Source organism: Macadamia integrifolia, chromosome 4 (genome assembly GCF_013358625.1).
Source record: "Macadamia integrifolia cultivar HAES 741 chromosome 4, SCU_Mint_v3, whole genome shotgun sequence".
NCBI lineage: Eukaryota > Viridiplantae > Streptophyta > Magnoliopsida > Proteales > Proteaceae > Macadamia > Macadamia integrifolia.
Window position 1 is genome coordinate 7,060,211 of NC_056560.1, and position 12,721 is coordinate 7,072,931.

Genomic DNA, 12,721 nt, shown 5'->3' on the forward strand with positions numbered 1-12,721 from the left:
GAAAAAAAAGGAAGACTAAGATAGCAAAATTGTATCATGCATAAGGGTGATTTAATTAATAGATCACATATACATCTAACCAGAAGCAAGCTTAAAGGGAAAGAAATCTGATCTTCATGCTTCACCAAAAAACCCAGTTGCAGGAACATATTAACACAGATGAACTCAAGTGTTGTGAACAACTGCCATTAAAAAAGGTAAAATTGAAACCGAAGTTCGAGTTGATGAAATACGCACTGCAAGTATCAACAACAATTCAAAAAGTTTGGATGTTGGCTTCTAATGGAGTTTGAATTAATTGTTCTAAACAAAATATTTCTCACAAATTAAACAGACCAAAATGTCAAGCACTTGCTAGGTGTTATTATATTAAACCCTAAACCTTAGTCATTGTTGCCTATTAGGGTGTTGTCCATATGCTATGTGTAAGGGTGGTTACATATTATTACGTAGAATAATTATGTAGTTAGTAGATGTGGGTGTAGTTACTTAAGAAGTGGGGAGTAGTTAGTTTGTTATCACATTGTGGGTAGTTTAGTGGAAGTGGGAAGACATGGGTTGATGACGTGTATTTAAGAAAGGTGAGCAATAGATGAGTAGCATGACTATTATGATCAAACGACTCTTCCTCTCTCTATCTTATCTTCTTAATCTCCTAACTTATCTCAATCTCTCTCTCTCTCTCTCTCTCTCTCTCTCAATACCAACTTAACCTCCCCTACTCCCATCTAATCGCAACATTTCATCATTCCACGAAGTAATAGAGGGCGTGGCCGACCTCTAGGCCGTGGCCGAGGGTTACTTCCAATACCAACAGAACAGGCACACAACATCTTGGTATCAGAGCTAGTGATGGCCGATAAGCAACGTTTTCAATAGATCGAGGGTCAAATTGGAAACCTCACAACCAGCCAAGAGAGGATCCTTAAACAAATGCATGATATGTTTCAGTCTTTAACGACAAGATTCGACAATTTCGCAGCTTCCGTCAATCGAACATGGGAGGAGCGCTCTGTTAATCACGCCGGCCTTGAGCGGCCCATAGGGAATGGCGGCAATGGAGGACCCACCATACCTAAATATAAAAAGCTGGAATTCCCACGGTATAATGGATCTATGGATCCAACAAGTTGGATTATGCGAGCAGAGCAATTCTTCGAGTTTCAACGTGCTCCCCAAGAAGATCAAGCCCCAATGGCGGCTTACCACCTAGAAGGAGATGCCCAGTTTTGGTACCAGTTCCTTAAGGAGCAAGAATAACCAGTCACTTGGAACCTTCTCAAGGATGGTCTCCATACCCGCTTTGGTCCGACCCAATATGAGGATTTCTTTGCAGACCTTGCGAAACTACAGCAAGAGGGTAGTGTAAGGGAATTTCAAAGTCAATTCAAGAGGCTGCTGAGCCGCTCCAAGGGTCTGACAGCAACACAACAAGTTAGTCTGTTTGTAAGTGGTCTTAAGGAGACCATTTGGATTGATGTTAAGGCGGCTCGCCCGACCACTTTATTGGAGGCCATTGGCTTGGCCAGATTGTTCGAATCCAAGATGCAAGCCAACACCACCATATCAGCTACACCTGGATTGACTATGCCAATACGCCGCCTATCACCAACAGAAATGCAAAAAATGCGAGACCAAGGATTGTGTTACAATTGTGAAGAACGATTCACTCCAGGTCACCAGTGTAAGCGACTATTTTTAATAGAGGGGTATGGGTCTGACAAGGAGGAGTTTAAAGTAGACAAATACAAGGATGTTATTAAGGGGGTGGGATAATTATTCAAGGTACCTTCTTTGCTAGTCCTTGTGGACAATGACGACTTTAGGGGGGTGGGAATGTTAGGGTGCTGTCCATATGCTATGTGTAAGGGTGGCTACATATTATTACGTAGAATAATTATGTAGTTAGTAGATGTGGGTGTAGTTACTTAAGAAGTGGGGAGTAGTTAGTTTGTTATCACATTGTGGGTAGTTTAGTGGAAGTGGGAAGACATGGGTTGATGATGTGTATTTAAGAAAGGTGAGCAATAGATGAGTAGCATGACTACTTTGATCAAACGACTCTTCCTCTCTCTATCTTATCTTCTTAATCTCCTAACTTATCCCAATCTCTCTCTCTCTCTCAATACCTACTTAACCTCCCCTACTCCCATCTAATCGTAACTTTTCATCATTCGACGAAGTAATAGAGGGCGTGGCCGACCTCCAGGCCGTGGCCGAGGGTTACTTCCAATACCGACAGAACAGGCACGTTACATTGCCCATCTTGAGGCCACGCATGGATCAGGTAGTGACAAATTTGAGGCAACATTTTGGTTAAAACCTGTAATCAGAATAATCAGCTAAAGGTTCTTAATAGGGATTTTTATTGCCAAATTGTCTAATATACGCCATCAGAGCAACCCCTTTTCCCCCCATGTCCACCCCCCCTCTCTAAATAAGTGTTAAAATGACAGCTTCTTCCAGAATTGACGCATAATTTCAAACAATTTTGAGGATGAATGAAAGAATATAGTGGCTACAATAGAACGAATTGGAAAAACTCAGATCAATTAGAATTTATCAGGGAGTAGTCACTTCACTTACAGAGGGAAAGCAGCGAACACCGAGGTTCTTGGGCGGTGGCGTTATTTCAATGACCTTGTAGGGGTACTGATCTCTGTCTCTTTCTTGCTTTCTGCAAGAGACCTGAAGCCCCTGTGACTGCCAAAAACAAAAATAACAACTAGATTTTAATATGGAAATCAAATTCTAATTTGAAATTTAAAGATGACAATTAAAGCGCATGTTTTGAAAAAGAGAACGGATAAAAAAAACAAAAGAAACAGAACTACTTTTTGAAATGTAGCGAGGTTTAATGCCATCGCCATTCTCTGTGTTCTATACTTCTCTCCAAACGTCGGAGGAGCTCAACCTGTGGAGGTCCAGGGTCGACGAGGAAGCCAATCCCTCCTGGTAGGGTGGGCTTTTACACTCCACACTTCTAACAACCACACAATGGGCCAGGATTAATAAGCTTAAATGGGCTAATCGGGCCTATAAATGATCGGTTAATTTGGTAGGTCCCAGTTGGCCACTTGGGTGACCGTAGTGACCTTGCATTGGTCTTTGGACCGCCCAATTATTAATTTGTCAGTGCTCGAGCTCAACATGTAAGCAATTGTATTGGGCTCAGGCTTCAACATATCGGTTTAGGTCCAGTCTACAGATGTGGGCCAACTTTTGCCAAGTCCATAATAGGATATTACCACTCCCACCTTTCTTGTGTTTAGCATAGTTTTTCCCAAGTTTATCTATACCATTGACCATTTTTTGAGCCATCTAAAAGGAAGATGTGGTCAAACACATTGTCCGTAGATAAAGTATTAGATTGTCCACTTGTCAAATTGTCAATTTTTTTGGTACCCTGTGAAACGATTTTTCTTCATTTTATTTTGAATTATCAAGAAAGATGATATGGAAATTCTAAATTGTACATAAAAAAAACCATATGGGCGATCATTCATCGAATTAAAAAAAAAATTGACGAAAGCATGTTACCCAATATTGTACACATACGTATAAGTAGTCACGAGCAATGGGAGGGTGCACGTATATATCTTCAATGTGGGGCAATGTGATCTTTCCGCATCCATTGTCTCTTGAAGCAGGTACAACCTATTGGGTGGCATTCTTTTTCTTTCTTCCATTCAATTTTTACATCAATTTTAAAGTGGGTATAAGATTAATTGAGTTGGCCACTTGGTCTAATACTTAATCTTAAAGCTTATTCATGAATCAGATGGTGATGACAATATATCAACAAACTTTATGCTTCGACCATTCAACTGCATGTGGATATTGAATTTATTATAAAGATGAAACTTCTTTTTCCTCATGGAAAGCACTAGTTACCGGATGGACAACTCCGACGGATGTCGTATCTATCAAATATTTACTAGAGATTTCTAGGGACCTTAAAGAAATGCTATATTTCATCCTAATGTAACCAAGATAATGAGAGGTATGGCCCATATTTTTTAGATAACATTTAAAATAACTGGAGCCTGGAAGACATTAGTCCACTTACAGTAGGAAAATATAGGGGGTGATTGAACCAGCCCTCTGCAATCCTTGGAATGTGCTTTGACTCCTTAAAAACCTTTATTAGTAGCAAAAATTCAATCAGAATTTGTATGCACCCAAAATTTCACAAGTGATCATAACAAATCTGTAAAGCTAAGACAATTCATGACACTAGGTTAGTGGTTCTTAAAACTGAATTTTTAACATATTTTGAGGAATATAACAAAATCAGTACCCATTAAGCAATCAAAATGAGATTAAAAAATAAAAAATAAAAATCAATGAACTTGACAAACAACCTGATACTGATTGACAATTTTAAAGTAAATCTATGACTCTCAATTTGTTGAAATCTAAGCACGCTATTTGCTTGATGTGGTAGATTGTAGAAGTTCAACAGCTCGATCATATGATTTCTATTAGCTTTTTTTAAATCTCCATTTGTCACTGGTGGATCTTGTGGAAGATTCCCTTCGGTTTCTCACGACCATTGAATAGGTGTGGCCAAATTGCCAGCACGGGTGTTTGTTATATTTGCAATGTTGTTCTCGTTAATCACATGCAAACAAATATTAAGAGCACCAAATTGGTCATTCATATTATCTAGTAAGATCTTGAACCTGTCCAATTATATTTTTAAGTGCCTGTTTGGAGGTTCGGCCTCCAAGAGTTTGAGCAGGAGGCTTTGCCTACAAGGGTTCAAGCAAGAGGCTCAACCTTCGTAGGATACTGAGAAACCCTATATTGTTTTCACTTAAAAAGTCATCATAATTGGTTAATAAATCTCGTTGACATAGCAATTCATTTGACAAGTGGCCAAAAAAATATTAATTCCACATTTAGGAACACTATCTTACCCTATAAATTTCAAGTGTTTACTATTTGATTCCTTAGGAGTGATAAGATTAAAATGTTTGACCTTAAAAAAAATTCCATGTTAACCATTTGATTCATTACATTGATAAGGTATGCAAATCAGATGGTACCAAACAGACCACAGGAAAGCTTGTGTTGGTGCAATATAGTTTCCAACACGATTTTGAAAAATCTAACAAATTGAATCAAATTGTCCCTATATATATGTTTGTGTGTGTGTGTATATTTTTTTTTAATATAAAATCCAAATCATCCCCTAAGGTTGGTCTATCTGTCAACAGAAAAACTATGCAAATGTGAAATGCAACATGGTCATTCCCCTCTTCTTGCCTAAATATGAAGCCCTTTTCAATGAGAAGTTAAAATAGAGTACGGGGAGATTATATTTTTCACTACCAGTTTCGGTTTCCATCCCTTTTGCCATACAAAATTATGAAAAAAAGTCGATTATGGATTTTGATTGGTTTGATTTTGATTTTGATTTCAGGTCGGATTTTGAATTGGTTTGGTGTTTGTGTCTTTATCTTTTTAACCACAGCATCTGACCCTTTGTCCTTCGATATGATCGAGGAAAGCTATGTTTGGTAATTATTCAAAAAAATGTTTCTAGTGTTTTATCATTTCATAAGAATTAGAAAATAGAATCTACCATTTAATGTTTACGATTCATTTTTTAGTTTTTTTAAAATGGAGGAAAAAAAAAAAAAGGGTAGGAACGACAAACGTCCAACATTTAAGTTTTATTCCGACATTTGAGTGGTAATTTAATACCAAGCATCGTTTCTCAAACAAAATGACCACAAAGCCAGCCGAAGGGCATTTCGATTTTCCGTTAATAAGCGGAGTCCAACAGCGGTTATTACTTGCCAAACATTAAATAGGAGAAACGAAGGCTAGGGCTACGTTTGGTCCTTCTTTCAGATTACAGTCTTCGAAGCTGCCCTTGCCTCTTTATGTGTCTTCCTCACTCTCTTCGTCGCCGTTAAAACTTATTATCTGCTCTGCCCTCTGCGGGGCTCAGCAGACTCGCAAAATCGATGGCTTCAGATTCGAAAGCAGTGGATGCTTCCTCAGACGGAGAAACCATCGAAGTTAAAAACTCTGATCACACTGAAGAAGAGAACTTTCAACCTCAAACAGGAGAAGGCGCCAGCCCTGGGTAACTAATTAACTCTCTCTCTCTCTCTCTCTCTGTCTGTCTCTCTCTCTCTCTCTCTCTCTCTCTCTATCTGCTCCCTTCACCCACCTTCATCTGTTAGGTCAGAGGTCTTGAATCTGGTGACTTTTGAAAAGATTTCATATCGACTTTCCCTGACAGTGCCATTCTTCATCTTCATGTTTTATTGTTATTTTTCTCGTTTAGATTCTTCTTGGATGTGACTCCATTTTATGATTATATTGACAAATATTTCTTGGAAACATCAGTTCCTCGATTTCCATTGAGTAACTAAACTTATTGGGGAGCGGATTTGGGTTATTGATTCACCTGTTAGTTATGTACCTCTGCTGTCTCAATCATCCAAATTTGTTTTTGGCACCTGGTTCATAACTGAAGTTAGGGCCTATAATTACCCGAACCCAGATAGGGTTCAAGGAACTGATTAAATAATCACGATCATCTTATAGCTCTCTACATTCCTACAACAGAAGTTTTATATGCTGAAAATATTAAGTTACGGGTTTGAATATGGTAGAAATTTAAACATAAAGCTTGAACTTTGGTGATGACTATTTAAGCAAAAGGTTAAATAGTTAAGTGCATATTTAACAGCAATTAGATACCTTAATAACTAGACTATGGTGTAAACTTAAGCTAAACCACATCCTCACCTCAAGGTATACTTAGAAGCCCCATGATAGGAACCCATCTTTGTCTAGGATCTAGTAGGAGAAAGCCACTTTGAGAGGCTAAGATCAAAGTTTCCACCACTAAAAGACTCTTATGGTCTCTTAATGGCATTGTTCTACCACAATAGCGTTGAGCAAGAAAAACTCGTGCTATTCTTCAACTTCAAGACCTGCAACTCAAGGGAAACCAAGCAGATGGGTTCCTTCTACATATACATTGAGGTGAGGATGTGGTTTAGCTTAAGTTTACACCATAACTAGTTATTTAGGCATCTAATTGCTGTTAAATATGCACTTAGTTACTGATGTGGAATGGCAAGTGGATTATGTCTAGGTTAGCTTGAGTACCACATTACCCCTCATTTTCACCTATTAACTAAGGAGTAGATTAAGTTTAAAGATCCTCCCCAGTAACGGTGACTAGATTATGGAGTAGACCACAGTTTAGAGATCCTCCCTGGTTCTACGGTGAACGGACTAAGGAGTAGATCACAAATTAGAGATCCTCCCTGGTACTGCGTTGGTCGGACCAAGGAGTAGATTATAATGTAAAGATATAACTTTTGTATGACATGCTATGCTGATTCCTGATGGAAACTTCTAGAGAGTTATATGCATAATTTATAGTATTTATGTATTAAAATAACTCACATGATAAAATTATGATAGTTTTTGAAGAAGTTTTCGATTTCATACATGTTTGTTTCTTTTTTGTGGTTACTAGGTTCACCTCATTGGGCTTTTTAGCTCACTCCATTATTTCCATTTCCATAGATCCATATATAGAACAATACATGCGCCTGAAGTGCACCAATCTCAGAGACGAAGCTTGATAGCTGATTAGACCATTTTTGTTTACTTTTTGTACATATTAGGAATTATGGTTCATAGGATTTCCAACATGCAATAACTTTTGTAACTATGTAGCCATTTGTGTAAATAGTCGTCACCTGAGTTTGGGTTTCATGTTTAAATTTATACCACATTCAAACCCATAACTTAATACTTTCACCACAAAAGACTTCTGATGTAGGCATGTAGAGAGAGATAAGATGATCGTGATTGTTTATGCAGCGCAGTGCCTCGAACCATATCCCGGTTCGGGTCATTACAGTTACCGTATGCTATTTTCCTTTCTTATGGTTTTTTTTTTCTTTTTTATATGCTCTTTTTCTTTTGACTTTTTATAAACCTTATTATCTCTCATACCTTTGAACTTTTATGTTCGGTAGAGCTTAATATTGCAAGTGCCATTGCTCAGCTTCTCATTTTATTACATATTTATCTGCAGAAAGATTTTCATCGGAGGTTTAGCAAAAGAGACAACTTCTGGTTGGTTAATTACTTCATACTATTCAATTTCATATTACCAGCATTTTTGTCCTATGTTTCTGATTTTGTTTTCATTTGTCAATGAGTGTTCCTACAGTACAATTCACCAAGCATTTCGGTAAATATGGTGAAATGACGGATTCCGTCATAATGAAAGATCGGAGAACAGGGCAACCGCGTGGGTTTGGATTTGTGACTTATGCAGATCCTTCTGTGGTAGATAAAGTCATTCAAGACACTCATATTATCAATGGGAAACAGGTAAGGTTTAATTTAGATTCAAATGTTTTGTTCGATTTTTGTTGTTCCATATGTCGGTTCTTTCATCTTTAAGGTGGACCTTAGATTGTGGTGGCCGGGTCTTGGAATGGAATCCTGCTTTCACCCTTCTTCTCAACGTCCAACCACACTCTTAAAAGACATTTCAGTTGCTTTATCTTCATTTGTTGACCTAGATTCGTGCTGCTTTGGTTTCTGTTCTGGAAAATTTAGGTTGAAATAAAGCGAACCATACCAAAGGGTGCCATTGGCTCTAAGGATTTTAGGACAAAGAAGATCTTTGTGGGTGGAGTTCCTACAACTGTAACAGAAGGTGTTTTCCTACTTTTCTCGTCTCAGTTTCTTTATTACTAGATATGGGGCTATGCTAGTGGGGTTCTATTATGGGGATTACCTTTATATGGATCGATTGCTGCCCTTTTTTTTTTTTTTTGTTTCCCCCTCTGAAATTTGAGATAAATGTCAATTAAGTGAGTCTCATTATGGTTAATGGTTTTGTCATTCAAGGACTTGATGGCACTGTATAAAAATAAGTATATGATGATAATAACTAACCCCCTCCTCCAATTTTTTTTTTTTTTTTTCTGAATTAAATAATTTTGTACCTGGAAGTTTGTAAATATTTGAAGGTTCTGCTTTTAAGTTCAATATCAGTTAATTTGAGAAGGTTTAGAGACTGATTGTTGTGGTTGAGTGACCTGGATAGCCTAGCAGAAGTCTGGCTCTGAAGGGTGTTGGACCTCAAGCTGAGCATAGCACAGCTGCATTTTGTCTTGTGATTTTCTTGGGTCGGATTGTAGAGTCTTGGTCTTGTTAGGAGCCCCAGTTAATAAATTAGAAGTTTTGGCTTGGGTCATTCTGGTTTTGCGGGTTGGCCTTAAATCTGCATAGCTAAACTTGGTTGCAGTTTGACCTAGTCAGTCCGAAAGTTTGCCAGTCCATAAGCCCTATAGAAGTATGGAATTCTGTGGCAAGTGTAATGACTGAGCCAAGCCAAACCTTGATGAGAAAGGCATGTTCAGCCAATGTACTGGGCTTTTAGGGTCTGGCTCAACTTGTAAGCTGTATACCTGAACTCAGGCTTAGGTCATGGTGGCCATGCAAGCTTGGTTTGTTGACAGCCTGATCGGTTGAGTTTTATTCCCTAAAATCAGGTATTAATGATATACTTATCTTATATGGTGCAGATCAGTTTAAGGACTTCTTTGCAAAGTTTGGAGAGGTCAAGGAGCACCAGATCATGCGGGACCATGCCACCAGTCGTTCTCGTGGCTTTGGATTTATTACGTTTGACACTGAGAGAGCTGTTGATGATCTGTTGGCTAATGGGAATAAGCTTGATCTGGCCGGAGCTCAGGTTAGTGCGGAGCTTAGTAGAAGGATTATCAGAATTTGGTGTATCACTATTGCTAGTATGTTTTTGGTCAGAAGGATAATGAGTTATCTACAACATGTTCTTTGACATGAATTGGCAGTAATTTTTTTTGTCCAATTAATGGTCTAGAATTTGATTTGTTTATGAAGAGGGTTCTGCAAGAAAACCTGTTGAAATGGAACTTATTATACATTCTTGACTGTTATTGCTGTTAGTAGATTATCAACCCTTTCTTTTGCTGATGAGTAAATTCATGAATGATGGTCCTGCCATCTTAATATCTTATTGTGGTCTCCCTGCAGTATGACTGCGAGTCTTGTAGAGGTTCTGAAGAATAATAGTCTAGGCTAATTTTTCTCTTCTGTTGTAGGTTGAAATCAAGAAGGCTGAACCAAAGAAAGCATCAAATATGCCTCCATCATTACCCAAGCGTTTTAACGATCCTAGGCCTGCTTTTGGTGGTGGGTTTGGGGATAGTTATGGTGGATTCGGTGGTGGTGGCAGCAGTGGCTTCAGTGCTAGTTCTTATAGGTCAGGAGGTGGTTATGGGGGTAGACCTAGTGCGTTTGGCGGATATGGTGGAACTGAATTTGGTGGTGGTTATGGAGGATACGGTGGTAGTGGCATAGTATCTTACAGAGGAGATCCCTCTCTAGGATACTCTGGCGGCTATGGTGGAAGCTTTGGTAGAGGTTATGATTTAGTAGCTGCTTATGGTAGTGCAACTGATGGCTATGGAGGATATGGAAGTGGTGCCAGCGGCGGCTATGGGAGTGCTTTTGATGCCAGCCTTGCAGGTGGTTATGGAGGTAGCAGTGGAGGCTCATTGTATGGGAATAGAGGGGCTTATGGAGGGAGTGGGGGTGGCCGATACCATCCTTATGGAAGGTAGCTGGTATCCATGAAGCAAGGCCTTTGTGATCATCCGGTGCAATATTGAGTTTTCAGTCTGTAGATTGAAGCCATTTTACTCCAATGCAAGATGAGAGGATACTTTCTTACTCTGCAGGGAGGCCAGGAAGCAAGGCCTTTGGTTATGCAGATGGTAACCATTCAAGTTCTCTTCAGTCTGAGAAGAGAGTGTCTCCTTGAAGGGAGAGTTACTTTGGCAATTTCTTCATTATTACCCACTCTTTCTCCCTTTCTTGACAGGGACTACCAGGACGGGCCTTTATTTGTATCTCTTTTTCTTCTTTTTCAACTGCCATTATTGAAGAAAATGGATTTTTCCTTCTTCAAATTGTCTTTTTGGATTTTAATGTACTCCTTGTTTTTCCTGTGGTAGCTATTTCAGTTTTTGATAGTTTAATCGCAGGACCTTTGTAGGGTTTTAGAAACCTGAACAATATATTTGGAACATCTTATTGAGTTAATGATGAGTAGCATGGCCTCTTAAGTAAAATCCATGTACAAAACTACAGATTCATTATATGAGGATACATGCATCTCTGGCTATGCATGCCATCATCATTTGATGTGTCATGTGTGGAAAATATTAGGTTCAATCCTAATCATTCATGTCATTGGCATGATTTCTATTCTGCTCTGTAATTGTTCTTTTTTCTCCCTGGTTGGTGGTATTCTTTAACTCTATTCAGCTAGTCTGATGGTTTACTTGATATGTGTCCATGGAACTTTGATATGATTCTGGTCTCTGTTATACTGAACTTTGTTGCAGTGTGATTCTGTTGACATCTTCTGGATGGAATACATTAAACTAACTTGTCAAAACCTCAAATTCAGTAAGAATCCCTCTTAAATTCTAGGATTACACCAGACCATACAATGAAAACTGATATTTTCTCTCCCGATAATCTGAAGACAAAAGGAGCCAATTTGGATTGACTGCAGATTGAGATTATGGGTGCAATTGACTAATCAGAGGATGCTGACCGTGACCACACTGTTCAGGAGGACTTCTGCTTCCCTCCATCCCCAACACAGGCATTTTAGGTATTTTACTGTACTGTTGGTCGCAGGTTTGGAATCCCTAAGCCGCAAAAGCTCTCCCTAGAACCTGCACTTTCTAGAGTTAGTTTGAGTTAAAATTTACATATGGTTAGATGAGGATATGGTTTCCTCAACTATCCACCCAAAGAGGTTTCTACAACAGCTCCATATCTACCATATGGGAGATTAGATGGAGCCCAGGTTCTATGAACAAATAAGATTCAATATCTCTCATCTTTATGTCAAATTTTATCACAACAAAATTGGTTATGGATTAGTATAAAGCTTTATAGATAGCCTCACAGTATCCATGGATGAGCATGGCATGCTCTATATGAAATTTGATGCAGCACATTCATATCATTTCATAGACATTTGACAACCAACATTATCAAATCATTTTTCTAAAGTCCGCCATGGTCATGGTTTTAAGTATCGGTGCGTATCGTGCCGTATCGGCCGATACGTATCTGTATCGGTAGGCATCGGCACAATACATACCGATATGATACATGAAAGTTTTAAAACCCTTATGTATCAATACGTATCCTACGATACACACCGATACACCATCGATACGCACCGATACTCACCAATACGTACCGATACTCTATGAAAAATTCAAAATTGAAGTGAAATGTACGTTTTGGTATGTATCGGTACGTATCAGTATGTATCGGTACGTATCGGCGTGTATCGGTATGTATCGACCGATACACATCGATACGTATCGATACAGTCATAAAATGGCCAAAATGGGTAATTTTTTAGAAAAACACAATTTTTTGAGGTGTTTTTGTTCCAAAGTTGCTACCAACCATTTTACTCTTTAACTAAAGTGGAAATCAAGGTTGAGAACAAGGATTTTACATTTATGGTACAATTACAATCCTTCGATTCTTAGTGCGATACTCTCAATTTACTGTTTATGCATAATACATGTTATATATAACTTTTTTTAACTATTTTTTTATGCAAAAATGTATAAAAAAGTGT

At 38.5% G+C, this 12,721-nt stretch overlaps 2 protein-coding genes across 2 annotated transcripts in view; one reads left to right on the forward strand and one right to left on the reverse strand.

Moving 5' to 3' along the window:
- Window positions 1-3,004, reverse strand: part of LOC122076618 — a 5,128-nt gene extending 2,124 nt beyond the window's left edge. The window contains exons 1-2 of the mRNA XM_042642023.1: window positions 2,835-3,004; window positions 2,587-2,703 (exon numbers count right to left, since the gene is read on the reverse strand). Coding sequence (XP_042497957.1) covers window positions 2,587-2,703; window positions 2,835-2,870 — 153 coding nt within the window. The 5' untranslated portion in view covers window positions 2,871-3,004. The remainder of the gene's footprint in view (window positions 1-2,586; window positions 2,704-2,834) is intronic.
- A 2,793-nt stretch (window positions 3,005-5,797) lies between these two features.
- On the forward strand, window positions 5,798-11,177 carry LOC122076626 (heterogeneous nuclear ribonucleoprotein 1). The gene is made up of 6 exons (XM_042642031.1): window positions 5,798-6,100; window positions 8,081-8,121; window positions 8,219-8,382; window positions 8,614-8,713; window positions 9,588-9,757; window positions 10,146-11,177. The coding sequence occupies exons 1-6, from the start codon at window positions 5,979-5,981 to the stop codon at window positions 10,665-10,667; spliced, it is 1,119 nt and encodes a 372-aa protein (XP_042497965.1). The 5' UTR covers window positions 5,798-5,978; the 3' UTR covers window positions 10,668-11,177.
- Window positions 11,178-12,721: the final 1,544 nt, after the last annotated feature.